Here is a 17,111-nt window from a genome sequence, read left to right on the forward strand (position 1 = left end):
TGAGCACTGATGGAGGTGCGATGGTGTACAGAGTTATAAACAAGTGTTCAAAGCTTGGTGAAAAAAACCCCAAAATAACAGAACAATGTCTAAATTAAAAAGCATGCCTTTTTATTTCTTGTATATATTGCAGTGGTGTTTTTTTTTTTTTTTTGTTTACTCGACTCAGTTAGGCACACCTTGCACGCTGCTTTGCTTCACTTCAGAGGTGAGAGACATTGCAAAAGGCACTTGGTATTCTGCCGCGCTCTCAGCCTCCAGGCAGCAAAAAGGACATCGTTCCACCGAGGCTGCTGACAAACAGGGGCCAACATGAACCACACAATCCTGTACAGTTTAACGTCTAGTACATTCAAACTTTAAATAGAATCATATATTCATACACGCATATCTCACATCAGTAAAAATCATACTAGCTTGATATTTGTACAGACCTGCATCAAATTACTTTCTATAATGCATTATTTTTCTATAACAATAGACATGTCTTTGAAAGAAGAAAACATTATCCAGCAAATGTTGACAGTCAGTCGACAGGAATGAAAACCTGCGTGTCAAAAACAGCATTATGCCCGACTGTTTCAAAACAAAAGATTATATTATTTGATGCCTGTTTGACAAAGTCAACCCTGCTTCTAAAGTGTTGGTGTATACCCGGGATTAGTATCATGTACTACTCGGTATTATCAACCAATAATGCATGAATGGTAAAAGGCAGACAGACATTTATGCTTTTACTGCACGTTTACGTAGAATACAGCTTTACAGGCTGATAATGCCAATTGTGTTTCCAAAATGTGGTCTCAGAATCACGCTTAATAGTGCATTCTTTGGGGTTTGTGAAAACGTCACATGGTAAAAAAGAGAGGGGGGAAATGTGTGTCGTGTGGCACAAGAACAATAGTGCAGCATGTATGTAGAGTACAGCACATCATCGCAGAGTGATGGGGGGTGTGGCATGACAGTAACATGGCAAACACAGCTGGAGAGCAACTCCCACATTTTCAGCTCCTCCTGGACTTTGAGTGCTGGATGAGCCACTGAAGTGTGATGTCTGGAATCAGAGTAAGATTGAAGGATTAGACTGAGCTGCAAAGAACGCCAATTAAACACACAGTTGGACATTATGCTTATAAATCTGTCCCACCTTTTAAATCTCTTTCAAAAACTCGACTTTTTATTATTTTATTTTTTTTAAGTGTCCTTCACTCGATCTTCTTTTTTATCCTCTACTGTCACCAAACAGAACCCATGCTTCCTTTGAATTATTTTCTTTTATCAGCATTGATGTTTTAAAAACAAAGTCATCCCTCCAATTGCAATAAAATGTCTTCAAGCGTTGCCGAGACATCACTTTCACAAGAAAAGGATGGAGGTGAGGTCACACCCAACAGATCAAGAGGGTGCATGTTGTCACATTTTTAAAACAAAAGTATGTGGATCATTGACGCTTATCTGTATGAAGTCATCGTTTAAAAAGGGGTTGGATGGGTATGAAAGTGAGCTAACAAAATGAGATATGAATGATGTCACAATCTTGTCATGATTCTTACCAATGTTGTCTTTCTCTTTGCAGGAAATCGAGTAGCAGCAGATCTCTCTGTCTTGAATGGCTGACAAATTCCTTTTAAGGAGAAAGGTTATAGAATAAGGATATATACTGTAGGTACACATACAGGCGAAATAACTCAAGTCTCACTAATCTGCAGCTCTTTGGACACACTTGAACACAACTCTGCACTTCTCCTGTTGCCTTTCCAGCTTGACAGCAGAGGGAGCCAGTTCTACATGGAAACTACAACCCAAATTTTAACTCAAGAAATGAAGTATTTTCTCTTTACAACAAAAATCTATTTGAGATAACAACAAAGAGAAACAGTCATATTTTAAAATCTAATATTCTAATGTTAGATCTCTTATTTTCTTTAAGTTAAATGCGTAATAGGGATAAATCAGGACATTTTCCTTATAGAAAGAATCTGCTTAAAAAGGAAGAATTGCTCATACTCACATTTTCTCAATGAGCTGCTTCTCGTCGAGAGCAGTGGGGAGGTCCCTTTTGTTACCGAGTACCAAAACCTAAAAAGACATTAAAATCAAAATCTGCAGACAAAGCCCACACAAACCTGGTGCAGACATTTCCCAGAAGGGTTCCAGGAGAGAACTTACAGGAATTCCTTGCAACTGAGGTTTGTCTAATAAATTATGAAGCTCATTTCTGGAAGCCTCCACCTTTTCTCGATCTGCTGCATCAACCATGTACCTAAAAATGAGCAAAACAAGAAAAGAATAACGTGATAGCTTATATCATCGCTGACATTTTTTGGACATTTATCTAAACTGGGATAACACTCACACGATTGCATTAACTCCTCGACAGTACCGCTCCCACATGCTTCTGAACCTTGGCTGGCCTCCTATGTCCCAGATCTGCAGAATCAAGGGCACGTCATTACACAACATTCACGTTTACGATGTCATTAAAGCACATATTCATTTCAGTCTACTGGAATTATTGCATTTGAATTACATTGTGATAAAAGCAGAACGATTCAAATACCTTAATGGTGACATTTCCTTTGGAGACCTTTCTCATGTTGAACCCGACTGTAGGAATCATGTCTTCACTGAAATGCCCAGACTGAAAACACAGACATGAGTAGAGAGTGTTTCTTTCAAATAAATCAGTACACATGTGGTGGGATGTGTACACAATAATCTGAGCCAACAGTACAATGTGTCATACCTGCTTTACACAGTATAAATGGGGTTCTCAACAAGATAACAGAAGCAAACATCACATGATGCATGGGATCTAATTCAGTTTAAAATATTTTATAAGTAAATTAAGTGGCAACATAGTAGCTTTTAATTGTACAATTTTATGATATAATTTAATTATTATACACTGCTTTTAAGATTCAAATTATTTAAAAATATGTTGTAAATGTGTGTAATTATGTTCAAACTTGGGCTGGGAATCTTTGGGGATCTTAAGATTCAATTCAGAATCTATTTTTGATTCAAAACAATTCTGGATTCATGATTCAAAGTTCATGAATTACTACATACTTCAGGATGTACTCAAGTCCTCTGTGAGACTGGCTGAATTTCTTGCTGCTCCATTAGACATTCTACTGAGTGAAGCTAACCTTAGCACTTAGCAAGGAAAGACTGAGTATCAGTCTGCACAAGAATCTCATTTTTTTTAAAACATTAAAAGCCAAATAATTCCCTGAAAAGAGCAAAAAGACAACGTGTCAAATAATGAAAGCGAGAAAGGTCATTCTTTTGTGAATTTGATAATGGCAACACCTTTCAAAATGTTGGTTAACATAAACAGGAAAAGTAGCAAACTGCGCAAAGAAAACATCTGCTAGGTGAACTCGTCACAGGTTAGCAACGTTATTAGATATTTAAAAAAAAAAAGAGCAGCCAGAGAGGCCGAGTTTACCTGAAGTAAAGGGGGGGGGGGGGGGGGGGGGGTCACCACACTGTGGAAGACTGTGACAGAAAATGCGTCTGAACCCAAAATTACACAGAATGATTCCATCGTCTAGTTTTGAAATGTCTGTTTCAGCATGTAGTTTGTCAGCTTTGTGCTTTTTTTTTATTTGACATTTTTTCATAATGTCCCAACTTTTTAGGAAGTTGGGTTGTACTTATTCAGCAAACAAGTTCTAAGGGGGGGAAAAAAAAAAAAAAAAACAGAATTAAAATAATATTACACATCATTGATTTGAAAAAGCATTTTCTCCACAGGTTCAGGCTCTTGTGAACACTCATTGTTACAGCCGGAGAGTAAAGAAGAAGAAGAAGAAGAAGAATCCACGTCAGCATACACAATCAGTGTTATTTCCCTTTGACATCAGACCTCACAAGCTGTTTATTTCTTCTCCCTCAGCTCTCTTCGAACACGCCGTCTGCTGTCCACACATTTCTCAGCACATGACTTGCTGGAGTCACCTGATGAGGCTAAGTGGAATTGAGTTCAGCGGTCTTATGACTAAAGAAGGAGGAGGAACAAGCCTTGCTACAACCGTTCAATGACTGGTGGAGCTTTTCTTTTTTTTTTTTTTTCATTTCTACTCTAAGCAGGAAGGATCAGGGTTATGTTTCAACCCCAACAACCAACTTCCTCCTCAGACACTGAGTTTGTGCACATATACTCACAGCACACTGAAAAGCAGCTGTTAATAAAGCAACATTTTCACTAAGACATTGTTTTCTGCACATGCGTAATGAAAGCAGTTCTTTTCAGTCTCCTGAGCACAACTTTATCCCATCTACACTTCTGGTTATAGTCACTACTGTAAAAACATGTTACACTTGAAACTGTGCCACTACATTCTTTATTGAATACTTTCATCACTATCATTATCATCAGTTAAACAACCAAATGCTTTCTTGATTTATCAATACTGTGTTTGATGTCTTAAATGTATAGATTTAGTTGAATCTGCCTGGCAAAGTTCTGTGAAGCCCCTTTTGTTGATTGGTCGTCATTGACATCAGTCAAACTTAATCAAATCTGGCAATTCAGTTTTAGACAAAAACGTTTGTTCAAGAATAAAAACAGCACTTTAAAACATTGAAAACAATGTTTAGTTCAAGAACTGCAAAACAGAATTGAGAAGGCGTGAAAAAGTTTGATACGCATTTTTAAACTGCATACAATAAACGTTGAGGTCAAAGAAGGGATTCCTACAGGCTAAAGGGATGGAAAACATGAATGACTTGCAGGAAGGGGAGGAAGCGACCTGGAGTAAATGCATGGGTGCCAACTCTCATAAGAGCCATTGCAGTCACCAGTGACTTCAAACAAAGCCTTGAAACTCTTCTGACTTTTCACAGTGGGCTGCAGAAAACACCTGTGCTGTCTACTTAATAGCCAATGAAAGATTGCTCCACCAGAAACAGCAGCTTTGAGAAACATTTTTGCAAAGTTACACAAGAGAAATGCCCTCCATCATCATTCAGAAGAGGCCACACAGAATAACAATTGTGTTATCAGTCTGATTCAAAAACGATAAACTATAGAAAGTGATGGCACGTTGCAAAAAAATATAAAGCATTAAATGGCTTTAGTCATTTTGATGATGCATTGACTGCCATATTTATTTACCAGCTGGTCACCTGCACGATGACATAAACATACAATTACAAATGAGAAACTTACAAATGAACTGACAGGCTCCAAAATGTTTGTTTTAAGGGAGGACTCAGTCACAACTTGTTGCAGGAGATCTAGATTATGTTGAAATATGTGTGGGGTTCTTTTTTTGGGGGGGGACTTGTTAGAGACAAGAAGGTGTTTAAAAGTTGGTGCCAGCTTTGTCCTACTTTTAAAAGGATCCCATAGTTTGATTGCTCTAAAAGTTAAAACAAAGTAAATGCGTTGAGTTTGAGCATGTTACCCAATCATAACACGGTAAGCACCTAGCATCCACAACAGCTAACCACTTAGCTCAGCTGTCTTGTTGACACAAAAACAACAACCTGACTGTATTTCAGGTTTGTTTAAATGTATGCAAAAGCCCTTACAGGCGTCCTTTTACACCCGAAAACCAGAGAGAGTAGAGTTAGCTCACACATAGCTTTCTTGACTGTTATCCCATTATTATTATTAAGGCTAATGATATTAGCACAATTCTTAAGCGAGGTGGCTAGCAGTTGAGGACTTACAGCGATCACGTTTACAAATGTTGTTTTTCCCGAGTACTGGAGGCCGACCAGCGTCAGCTCCATCTCCTCCTTCCAAAACAGAGACTTGAACCAGTCCAAAAGCCGGTTTATAAGAGCCAGCATCTTGAGGTCTGTGTTTAAACTCCTGTGGTGGTTGTGTCTGTTTCTCCCTCCCTGTCTGTCAGATGTGGCGTTTTCCAGTGAGGAAGGGAAGTGGGACGCATGCAGCTGTCATATGATCAGTCTGCTAAAACCAGTCTGAAGCCCTCTACAGGCACACGAAGGAAACACGCCCAGTTTCATACACCAACTTCAATTCATTTGTATGAAGATTAAATGCACACACAAGACATTTTGATTGACAACACATCTGTTCAGCTTTCAGGTCTTTAATGATAACAGCACATTTGCCACCTGAATGCGTGGTAGTTTTGTGTGTTTAAAACGCATAAGGAATAATGACAGTTTATGTAGGCCATGCATAAACAATGCTCATTTTTCACTTGCATAAAGATGTGAGAATTAATGCCACTGATAATAACCAATGATCTGCTGCCTGTTGTGCAATTTGATTGGTTGGTTTATATAACCGCAAAAAAGTACAATGTTTACCCTGTTTTAATTTCACTTCATCAGCCTATGATGGATTATGTCTGTTAAGGTTTACAGTCATCTTGCTCATTGTAATTCAAAGTAAAATCCAAAATGGATCTGGACTTGGTTTGGTAGACTTTTCACCTCTCTGAAAAATGTTCTTTAAAACCTTTTCTTTTTGTTAACAAGGAATGCCTCAATCGACGTTCAAGATTTTATCATTTTTTCCCTTCACAGAGACGAAGGACACGTGACTGAGCAAGGATAGGCCGTAGACCTCAAGAGCCAGGACCTAAAATGCTAACCCGACAATAAAAATTTTTAAAAACTTAAACTTAACTTACTCAATACAAAAATAATAGATTCAAAGATACATCAAAATACAACATATTTACAAAATAGTTTCATCCTAACACTACATTGAACATGTTAAATTAACAACATCAAGTGCACAGTGGACACTACACCATCCTTGACCCCTCAGCCTGCTATTATTTCATTAACGCTCATTTTCAAATTTAAACCTTGACATTATCTTCCGACCCCTATGCTGGAACAGACTCTGGTTAAATGCCTTGCGCAAAGGTACTTCAACAGAGGCTATAAGGAAGTGGCTGAAGCTATAATTCTGTCCAGTGTAACTAAGAACTTAAAATTCATAAGCTAGCATTGTACATGAAGAGGTTTCTCTGTTTAAACATGAATTATGAATCAAGATGCTTGAATATAAACATTTCTTAAACCAATATTAGTATTCTGCCCTGCATGAGGTCATAAAGATTACTCTTAGACATGTTATCAAAAAGGAGCGACTGTCTCCACATACGAGTCACACCAACTGTTGTTATTTTTGGATTCATCCTGGATGATGAGCTGCAGCCCGCTCTCCTCCTTTGACAAGTGGAAGTCACTGACAGTGGTGGAAACAGCTTTTGGTTTATCCCCTAAAGCAGAGAGAATATATTATTTTTTATAAAACACACACTCATCATCAAATACTCACTTCAGTGCCAGCCAACTCTCATTTTAGTCTTATAAAAGTAATTATGATATCTTTAATAAAGTTTTAAGTTATTCAGTTCAATTAAAAAAAACTTTATTGTTCTCTGTATATTGTTGTTATTACTTGTTTGATGACAAAACTGGTGCATACTAAACTCAAAATCAAGGTCTGATTGGAAAGTTGATTGCATAAATGCATCGCTTGAATCTGAATAATATATTTATTTTTGATGATTGCTTTTAAAGGGTTTTTTTTAGCCACAGTTACTATTTTTTTTTATATTCCTGATTTTTGTGTTCATTGTCATGCAGCAGCAATATCTGACCTTTCAAAGATGTATGTATTAAACTCATTAAAACTGTGTTGAACAGCAACTATCAAGGCTCTTAAAATGATTCTGGTAAAGTGTCAGTCCTCATTCTGTTGGACCTCATGGCTGCATTCGATACAGGTGATCACTATGGCAATATGGCAGGCCCATTAAACATTAAAGAAGTCTGGCTGACAAGTAGTGATTGAGTTTTCACAAATGGAAATTTTGACGAATTATAGTTGTGTTTTACTTGATGCCGCTATGTCATTATATTAACATATTATTTCTACACTTACCTGGTTTGTGCTTTCTCAGTTTCTTTATACAGGCATAAGACAGAAGCCCAAGGAGAGTCAGAGAACTCAAAATGAAACCAATGCCAAGGATCACATGAGTGATGTCTCCACCAGATCTTTGCATCTCTGGCAAAACTACAATACATAGTTCAGTTTTAGTTCAATAGTTAAATAAACATAATTAAAAAATGGTGTCAGTTATTTTTGTTTTAGAGCAAAAAAAAAAAACATATTACATACCCACTCCATCACACATAGAGTTATGGGTTATATTCCCTGGGAAACGCTCAGAAAGTCCAAAAAAACTGCACCTGTTCAACAGACAGTGTTAATGCTAAAGAAATTTAGCTTTTTAAAGGGAATTTTTAGGTTACTGTAAATAGCTTAAGTCTTAAGGTCTTACTTTGTCCGAGGCTTGCAGATCTTCTCTTTCAGGTCAAAATATTCAGTATCAGAGCATAACGGCTCGCACCAATATGAATACTCTATCAACCATTTATCCACTGCTTTGTCTGTAAAGATAGAAAATTCCAAATGTTAATTTGTCCACTGCTACTACTTATTTTTGACCAAGTACATGCAAACAATAAAACATCTCATTATCATTAGCTGCACTTTGTGTTCTCTGCTAATTAGCAAGTGCCACATGCTAACCAATCAATCATGGTCAGCTTTAAGTTATGAAGACCTAACTACACTTATTGTCTTCAGGGTTCTCGTACTCTCTAATCACAGCCTCTCAGAGCAGCTAGACTCTTATTCAATTCATTCACAGCTTTCTTTTGTCTTCTGTCATGACTTAAAACAGTTAGGTTATTTTCGTCCTTCATATATCAACTTTTCATCAAGGAAATGCATGTCCAATCAAAGAATGAAATGCACATCTAAATCCCTAACGCCTGAAAAATGTCACACTCCTGTAAGGCAGCAACTAAGACTTACTTTAATCATCAAACTTTATAAACTGTTGAAAAATTCATCATTTAGTTGATTAATAGTTAAAGAAGTTAAACAACTGTTATTACGTTACAAAAGGCTAAAAGTGACCACTTGCTTGTCTTCTCCAACAAGTTTAAAACCCAAAGACCCAGGGCCGAATAGAGAGGGGTTCAGGGGTAACATTGCCCCTCCTACAAATCTAATTGACGACCCAAAAATACGATTGGATATATTTCTTTACAGACGCAGGACTTCTGTGAAAATCTACAGTATGTTTACAAACTTCATGCTACCACTTACTAAAGGCCAGTGACAAAATTAATACATTTAAGAGCTTATTACAAGCAAATATAAGACTTTGTTGCCTGATAACAACTGCAGTGATTTATCAGTTATTTTCATTAGCAATTAATTTTCTTCAAATTACTAATTAATTACACTTAATTTGACAGCTCTACTATTCTAGAAGCTCATCTTACTTCATATTGTTATGAAGTACATGTTAAAGTGTGAACAATTAATGAAAGTTGCACAAATGATTCGATGTCAAAAACTCTTTCATGCCCACACAAACACTTCTGATACCTATGAGCTAAAAAAAAAAAAAAAAACAGTGCTGTGTGGCCAATAAACCAACCTACATTTAACTCCGCTTTCTCCAACCCACTATTGTTTCCATTTGGGCACCTCATGCATCCTGACATAAAACTCTTCAATAAACAATGGTACTGTGGTTGATATCTTCTAACCAGAGTTGTGTCAGATAGTTAATGTCAAAACAAGCTGTGCTCCATACAGTATATGCTTTTCATGACTTTAAAGTATTTCACCTGTCCTGTTTGGTTTCTCTCCCATGACGCATTTATCTTCCTCACACTTTGAGCAGACATTGTTGGAGCACAGGAAGCCCGGGCGGCAGGAACATTTTGCATTTGTGGTTAGTGCACATTTCTGAGCATATTCTGTAAAGAGACGAGAACTCAAACCACGGAACTTCCAGGTTATATCAGTGTTTTTTTTTCACTATTTCAAATGCATTGTCAACATAACTGGCAGGTGATTTGCTAGAGAACATAAAATCTGAATTTCTAAAATTCTAAAATCCGTATTTTATGATTTTTATCTCACCTTGGCATGACTGACACATCTCACATGTGTCAAAGATGTGATATTGATCTGAGTAGCGGCCCTCTGGACAGTGACTGCAGACAGTCTGCTGGCTATCTGAACAGTGCTTCGTCACAAATGTCCCTTCAAAATTGAATAAAATCAGAAGGATTAACATTCCCACTTCCCCAAAATGTCACTTCTCATTTCATATTAAAACATTGCCACAATTACAAGTAACAAAATAACCATTTAAACAAAACACATTTTAATTTATTCTTTTAAAATAAAATCTGTCCTTTACCTGGGGGGCACAGGTTACAGCATCGATCAGCCACTTTTCGCTGATTCTTACCACAGCCTGTAGCACATGCTGAAGTCCATACACTCGACACGCAAATAAACACAACAGAAAAGCTCAGAGAACACATGATGGCCAGTCCTCTGCTCGTTCCTTCTGGGTTTTATCTTGTCTGTTATGCTGACGTCACAGTCTGTGGTGAGCTTTCTAAAACACATTGTGAGAGACAGAGGTTTAGCACTTCAGGAAGTAAAAGACCACTTGTTGCTATTGGAAGCAGTCAATGAAAAAAAAGGTAATATTATTTATACCCATATACATTTGTTGGACATTGCTTATGATTTGACTTCATTATTAAACTGTATTTTTTGCAGTTTTTTAAGTTTGTTGCAGGACTAATTACCTACACTGTTAACCCAGAAGTAGTTTATAAGCACATTTTCTAAGTAAGGTTTAATTAAAAAAGAAAAGTTTTGTTGCATTACTCAAACTATTTTAGTGAAGTTTACTATTATAATGTGATGGCAGAGCGCACTCAAAGTTCTGACTAATGAAAACTTAGAATATACATTTTTAGCCCAAACACTGGGTGCACTAAAAAATCTTAGTTTAATCAACTTGAAACTGCAGTTTTGAAGTGAGGTGTTTGAATCTGATTGGCTGGTTACCTCAAAACTAGCCTGGGCTTGTTTGAGGGTGACTGTGCCATTTTCTTGTTTTTACATAGCTTTCCCTTCTTTCTGTTGTTGCAGAAGATATAGAGCAATTTGAAAATTCTCTGGATTAAGCAATTTATTTGCAGTGCACATGTTTGAATTTCAAGAATTCTCTCAGTATTTATATTTTTAACAGTCAGAGGGCTGGAAAAACGGTTGATGGTGTTTAAGAGGATTCTCTTTTCTTCTGGAGTTTGGTAAGTTGTTTTCTATTATTTTCTATTCAACAAGCCAAGTTACCAAGTCTATTCAAAAGGTAAATATTTTAAACATCAGTCCGAAATACTTTGGAAATGCAAGTACTGTCCTGTTAGCTATGAGAAAAGAGCACCACTTTTTAAGCACTACAGACTGAAACACTGCATTTATGCAAGAACTGAACCCATTCCTTGCTTGCATCAGGATTGTCTGTGTACATTTAGGTCTTTCAATGCACTACACACTCATTTATCTCGCTTTCACACTCAAACTGTGGATCAGCAGGGAACCATAGATTTACAAAGTAAAAGTCAACTGTCCCTATGAAGGGAGCCTTGTTCATCAAAATCAAACTATATATACATATATATCAAAATCAAACTACATATATATATATATATATATATATATATATATATATATATATATATATATATATATATATATACACACACACACACACACACGCACACACACAAATACACACACAAACATTTGGGGGAAAAGTGTTTGGACTGAACCAAGATTTAAAATGAAAGAAGTTGTATATTGGCAATGACAAGCAGTGGAAAAATTCACAATTTCAATATTCTGATTTTGATTGGTTCCAGGGAACCAAATTCATACATTAATTCCAAAACCAAGTAATTTTTGTTTGTTTTTCATTTAATGCTGTTTTGTTTTCCAACTTTACTATATGTTTGATGTTTTGTAGAGGTACTTCATTATTCAACATTGTATACCACCTCATGTTATAACCAAAGGTTAATCAACTCTCAAGCCCTCGAAGGAGTCATTCTGAAGGAAGGCATTGTAAGTCAGAGATTACCATATGACTTTTCCTCCTGCACTTTTTTCATACAAGAACAAAAGTTACCTGCCCTCTTTATTTGCATAATTCTGTGATTATTAAATTACATTATCTAATTCAGTGCATGTAATCCAGCACTTGAAAGTGTCTGGTTGATGTCCACCTGCATGTTGAATCACACAAACCCCATCACGTGTGACTCTATAACCAAAACCAAAAAATTTACTTCTCTCTCTGTCAGACGCACTAAGTGAAAACCACACAGTCACTTGTGTCAAACCTCCTACATAATCTGACGTAACAACAGACGTACTCAATGTAGTCAGGCTGCATCACAACTTCACCCACTCCCACAAGTGTTGTGGTGGCGTAGATGGTGCATCTGTGTCGTCAATATTTGAGGGAAAGCCTTCAACATAAAATGTTAAAGCTTACCAAAGGTTAAAGTATGTCCTTCAGAGGCAATATTAGGGAATAGAGAAATGTCACTTGCAGATACATTTAGCAGTAGCTTCTAGATACTTAATTCATTTGATTACAACTAAGAGAATGGCTTTTTTGCGTATATATATATATACACACTTTTGAAACCAAACGCCTATTGAAAGAAATGCTGCCTTCTTTCCATTCTGATCTCTAAAGGCAGAGCCAGACAATGAATAACTATTTCTTGTGATTATCATTAGTTCTTTTAATTATAATTATTTCTTATTTTTCTGTCTGTCTGCCACTGAATTTTTATATTCTGCTGGACACAGAACACATAGCCTATAAAAGGAAAGAAAACAGAAGCCCGGTTCAATGCCATGGTTTTCTGATAGGACAAATGTTCTTTTTGTTACATTCAGATTTATCTTCTATAACTTGAAAATACTGGAGGCTCATTTGCCTCTCTTACTAATACCTATTTTGAGTTTACAGTCATCCTGCTTTCCGTCCAAACTCTCTGTGATGTAAACCCGTAGAACACGCCAGGCCCATGAGTTTCAATAGCAAAATACTCCCTAAATCCTGACTGTGGTGACTGAATGGCAGAGTTACACTGTGGGTAGAGTAGGTGCCAAGATTAGACTTTTCTAATAAATTATGACATCAATTTAACTTAGAGCAACTATTTGGAATGGAAACATAAAAGTACAATTTTAGTCAATGTCTGAACAAAAATAATTAACAATCATTTCAGCAATGGACGCAGCTATTCCCCTAAGAAACACTTAAATCAAGTTACTGTTTTAAATAGCTTTGTGTAACACAAGTATATTCTCTCTTGTATGTAAATCTGTAAAGGTGAACAGAGTGAGTCTGTTGTACAATGTGATTGTTTATGTATGGAGGCTGTGTCTTCTTGATAATGAGATGTTTACATGTCTTGTTACTGATCATGACAAATGTTGCTGTATACATCAAAAGTCAGCTACCGAGAAACCCTCCATAGTAAAGGGTTTGGTCACAGGCAGTTTATACCTTCAAAACCACATTACAACTTCCTGGATCACCGACATTTACAGAAAGCGTCTGCAAGAACTGGTCATATTTTGCTGAACAGGACACTTTTTTTAGAGGAACTTTATTCAAGAACTTTCATGCCACAACAAGAACAGAAATATAGATGTAGAACATATGAACATATGAACATATGAGACATTTCAATTAAATTAATGGTGTTCTGCATGTGTGAGTTCTTATATTAAACTTAGTAGTTGAGGATTGTCACAGTAAACATGTTTATAGTCATAGTCATTATTACACCAACAACTATCCTATTCTGTTGTCTAAATTATTCCCCCCACAGAGGGCACTGTCTCAATGAGTAAAAAAAAAAAACTGCAGCTGAAGATCTTATCATCATGTGACACAGAGCCAAGCAGGTACACTACACATATGCTAAGAAGAGTCGTGTGTCTGATTATGAGTGAAACAAAAGTGAAGACAAATATGATAAGATCATGCTTTCATATTTCAATGGATGCAATGATCTGGGGAAGTCTCCAGTGAGGTATAGAAACATGAAAGTCCTAACATTTAGAAAAAACTTTTTCCAAAATCTTTCCAAACGAAAACATGACGGTAAGTTTCTCTCAAAGGGGAAAAAAAAAAACAGACATAAGGGGGGACTTCCCGAACTACAACTGAAAGCATGTTTTTGTCACTATTTCTGTTCTCAGCTTAACCAATATGTTATAAATGGAACAAAGCTGATGAAAGAAAACAAGACAAAAACACAGACATGAAAGTCTGCATACAATTATTTAATTTTCTAAGACTCTCTAAGATCATTACAGCAGTATGGATCAATAGCATACTACCTCATTTGTAGTCATACGCTTTATTTCTCAGAAACTTGTCAATTGCCCCATCAAAATTCTACACATGACATAACAACTTAGACAAAATAGAAACACAAAAAAAGTACATTTTTCCTATTAAGTGAAATAACTTTAAAAAAAAAAACTCTATTTACCCCCCTGGGGCAATTAGCACACCAAGCGGTTGACCACAGGAGTAGCAACCCGCATACTCTGTGACGGAGCAAATGGGTTTTAAGTGTCTTGCCCAAGGATAAATCAGACATGTTACTCACAGGAGCTGGGGATCAAACCCCCAACCTTACGGTTAGAGAGACAACAACTCTACCCAATGAGCCACAGCCGCTAATCCCAATGCCATTAGGTCTTATTAAATGAGTCCAGCCAATGTGGTAACCGTACCTTTCACTACATAACTTCCTATTGATTCACAGTTGATTGACAACAAAAACGTGAGGTATGCGTTCAATTTTGTATTATCTCTTAAAACAGAAGAAACATAAGTCAAATATGGACTACTATAATGTGATACAACTGCTGTAATACAAACCCTACATAGTTTTCCCTTATGTGATGAATGATACATAGGCTTACAGTTAGAGAAAAATGTGGGTGATCAGTCAGACAATGCTCATATGAAGATAATCAAACCTACAAATTCACAGTATGAGTTGACAAGTTGTCAGTTTCTCCTCAGGGCTCTCTTGGATACTGTTTGAGAGCGGACAGACCGTTTCTTCAACTGGTGTCCGACACAATGAATCCTGTGCTGAAAGAGAAAAAACATTGCAGTGTCATCAGTAAAATCTTTTTTGACTGTTCAATCATGCTAAGGGACAGATGATATTTGTATCCCCTTCACCTATGTGGAATATAATAAAGCTACAACCAGAAGCGAGTTAGCTTTCCCGCGACACCAATGCAGTCAGATGTCAATCTTTGTTAATGTCTACAACTGTTGGGCTGTAAAAAGCAACATAAAAGGAAGTTTCGGATGGACAATAAGCCCCAAAATGATGGCCAGTGCTCCCCAAAGGCTTACATACATCCGATTCGAAGAATGCAACTGGCATTGTGAGATAACGGTTGCTATGACTTAGGTCCAAAACTGATTCTGTCCATATTATCTTGGGGGAAGGTCTAAAGGGTAAAAGTGATTTTGGAGATAGTTGCTCTAAGAAGCGGTGATGTGGTCAGATACGCTAGTTTCTGGTTTCCTACTTTGAAAAGACTGAAGCTAAGTGCTTCCCCTTGCTACTAACGTTATCTCGTGTTATATTTATCCAAAGGAGAGGTGGAAATGTTCTCATGCAGCTCCTTTTTATTTCTCAAAATGTTTTATCTCTAATCATAAATCTTGCCACATACTTTCAACTGGTGGTTTTCCCTTTCGGCGAGGAGTCATGTACATCTTGCAGATGACAGCAGTCAATAATGTAAGAAGAACAATTACACATATGGGGAGGATAATACCTAAAGAAGACAAAAAAAAAAGCTTTGTTTTATTAAGCATGAACTAACAGTCTGACATAATGTCAATAAAAGATGGAAGGAGATTTTTTTTTTACCAAAGTTGCCGCCTGTGTGAGACGGAGTGTGAGGCTGCACTTTTAGCTCAGGGGTGATTCCTTGTACCGGAACAGATGTGACGAAAGAGGGGTTCCTGGTGGTATCCTTCTGAGTTTCAGCCCCCTTGGGTGAACGTTTACTTGTCAAGTGTGTGCTTAAAGAAGTGGGGGTTGTAATGACATAGGTCTTGGATTCATCATTACAGACGGCATCTGAGGTCGGAGTTCCAGTAATATTCACTCCTGCATTACATCTATAATGACAAGTACAAGTTAGCCTACAGCTGTAAACGTCGACAAACATTGTTGAGAACAAAAAACATTTAACTTTATGTAAGGGAAATCCTTATCTCCCAAACACGTCACACCAAAGATTAGTAAAATACAGAAATAATAATTTTAAAAAAAGAACAAGATAGACATTTATGGGAATGAAAATAGAAAAATAATCTAAAACCATAGTTATCATATCAAGTATTTTATAACATTCAAGTGGTCATACGTTTTCCATTTTTGACAAGGTGAGTTGATACGGTTGCTGAAATATCCATCTTCGCATTTTGAGCATTCTAGTAAAGAAATACAAAGAATCATTAAAAACTGTATTTCTTTGTATCACATGCAGTGTTGTGTGATTTTTCTCTTTTTATACCTCTATTTTTTTTGCCATATCCTTTGTCACATTTGCAAGTGGCAAAATCAGTCTCCCTGGCAACAAACCCTTCACGGCACTGACATATTGTGTTAGTCTCTCTTGTGCACCTCTCTTTAACAAAACTTCCTGATTCTACAAAGAGAGCACATATCTCTGTGTCAAACAAAGGCTGGTTAAGACATAACACACAGTACATTTATTTGAAAACTTGAGTTTGCAGGGAAGGGGAAAAAAAGCTAATGTCACTTACCTGTATTGCACGTTGTACACACTTTGCAACGTTGGGACCAGTTCTCTTCAGGCTGGTAAAATCCAGGAGAGCAATCAACACACCGTTTGCCATGTTGTTCCACTCTTTGACCTTGATTTAGTTCAAAATGTCAAAAAACAAAAAGCATGTTTTACAGACAGCAAAGCACATGTCAAAAAGAGGAAGTCAATAAATGCAAGGACAGAAGGAAAATCAGTGTTATACAAGAAAGTCCAAAATATACCTTTTGGACATGACATGGCATTAAAGATGAGTTCAAAAAAAGTCAAAGTGAATAAAAGCCATCTGAGCACAACCATACTCAGTATTTTCATGTGACAGGTGAAAATGAGCGGCTTCCTGTGTGAA

At 36.8% G+C, this 17,111-nt stretch overlaps 3 protein-coding genes across 3 annotated transcripts; all 3 read right to left on the reverse strand.

Annotated features, from left to right (window-relative positions):
• Positions 1 to 90: 90 nt before the first annotated feature.
• On the reverse strand, positions 91 to 5,968 carry arl8ba (ADP-ribosylation factor-like 8Ba). Its single transcript, XM_079340823.1, has 7 exons — positions 5,686 to 5,968; positions 2,561 to 2,641; positions 2,357 to 2,430; positions 2,170 to 2,263; positions 2,012 to 2,079; positions 1,554 to 1,624; positions 91 to 1,054 (listed from the first exon to the last, which is right to left on the reverse strand). Exons 1-7 carry the CDS (start codon positions 5,806 to 5,808, stop codon positions 1,005 to 1,007), a joined length of 561 nt encoding a protein of 186 aa, XP_079196949.1. The 5' UTR covers positions 5,809 to 5,968; the 3' UTR covers positions 91 to 1,004.
• Positions 5,969 to 6,479: 511 nt separating this feature from the next.
• Positions 6,480 to 10,764, reverse strand: tnfrsf18 (tumor necrosis factor receptor superfamily, member 18). Its single transcript, XM_079340822.1, has 7 exons — positions 10,242 to 10,764; positions 9,959 to 10,081; positions 9,661 to 9,792; positions 8,295 to 8,403; positions 8,132 to 8,202; positions 7,892 to 8,026; positions 6,480 to 7,223 (listed from the first exon to the last, which is right to left on the reverse strand). Exons 1-7 carry the CDS (start codon positions 10,366 to 10,368, stop codon positions 7,078 to 7,080), a joined length of 843 nt encoding a protein of 280 aa, XP_079196948.1. The 5' UTR covers positions 10,369 to 10,764; the 3' UTR covers positions 6,480 to 7,077.
• A 1,022-nt stretch (positions 10,765 to 11,786) lies between these two features.
• On the reverse strand, positions 11,787 to 17,111 carry LOC306822088 (tumor necrosis factor receptor superfamily member 4). Its single transcript, XM_079340821.1, has 8 exons — positions 16,987 to 17,111; positions 16,743 to 16,853; positions 16,490 to 16,624; positions 16,340 to 16,406; positions 15,838 to 16,091; positions 15,638 to 15,742; positions 14,921 to 15,038; positions 11,787 to 12,372 (listed from the first exon to the last, which is right to left on the reverse strand). The coding sequence occupies exons 1-7, from the start codon at positions 17,075 to 17,077 to the stop codon at positions 14,929 to 14,931; spliced, it is 873 nt and encodes a 290-aa protein (XP_079196947.1). The 5' UTR covers positions 17,078 to 17,111; the 3' UTR covers positions 11,787 to 12,372; positions 14,921 to 14,928.

The sequence above is a fragment of the Symphodus melops genome (assembly GCF_947650265.1).
Source record: "Symphodus melops genome assembly, chromosome: 4".
NCBI classification, from domain to species: domain Eukaryota; kingdom Metazoa; phylum Chordata; class Actinopteri; order Labriformes; family Labridae; genus Symphodus; species Symphodus melops.

Bases quoted from the DNA above. Each gene is read 5' to 3' on its own strand.
- arl8ba (XM_079340823.1), bottom strand. From the start codon at position 5,808: ATGCTGGCTCTTATAAACCGGCTTTTGGACTGGTTCAAGTCTCTGTTT. The intron at 2,431-2,560 runs GTATTTGAATCG...TTGATTCTGCAG, and splicing joins AAGGAAATGTCACCATTAAG to ATCTGGGACATAGGAGGCCA. The intron at 1,625-2,011 runs GTGAGTATGAGC...TCTCCTTAAAAG, and splicing joins AAGCAGCTCATTGAGAAAAT to GAATTTGTCAGCCATTCAAG.
- tnfrsf18 (XM_079340822.1), bottom strand. From the start codon at position 10,368: ATGTGTTCTCTGAGCTTTTCTGTTGTGTTTATTTGCGTGTCGAGTGTA. The intron at 9,793-9,958 runs GTGAGATAAAAA...GTCTCTTTACAG, and splicing joins GATGTGTCAGTCATGCCAAG to AATATGCTCAGAAATGTGCA. The intron at 8,203-8,294 runs GTAAGACCTTAA...TCTGTTGAACAG, and splicing joins ATCTGCAAGCCTCGGACAAA to GTGCAGTTTTTTTGGACTTT.
- LOC306822088 (XM_079340821.1), bottom strand. From the start codon at position 17,077: ATGAAAATACTGAGTATGGTTGTGCTCAGATGGCTTTTATTCACTTTG. The intron at 16,625-16,742 runs GTAAGTGACATT...CTCTCTTTGTAG, and splicing joins GTGTACAACGTGCAATACAG to AATCAGGAAGTTTTGTTAAA. The intron at 16,407-16,489 runs GTATAAAAAGAG...TTTCTTTACTAG, and splicing joins ATATGGCAAAAAAAATAGAG to AATGCTCAAAATGCGAAGAT.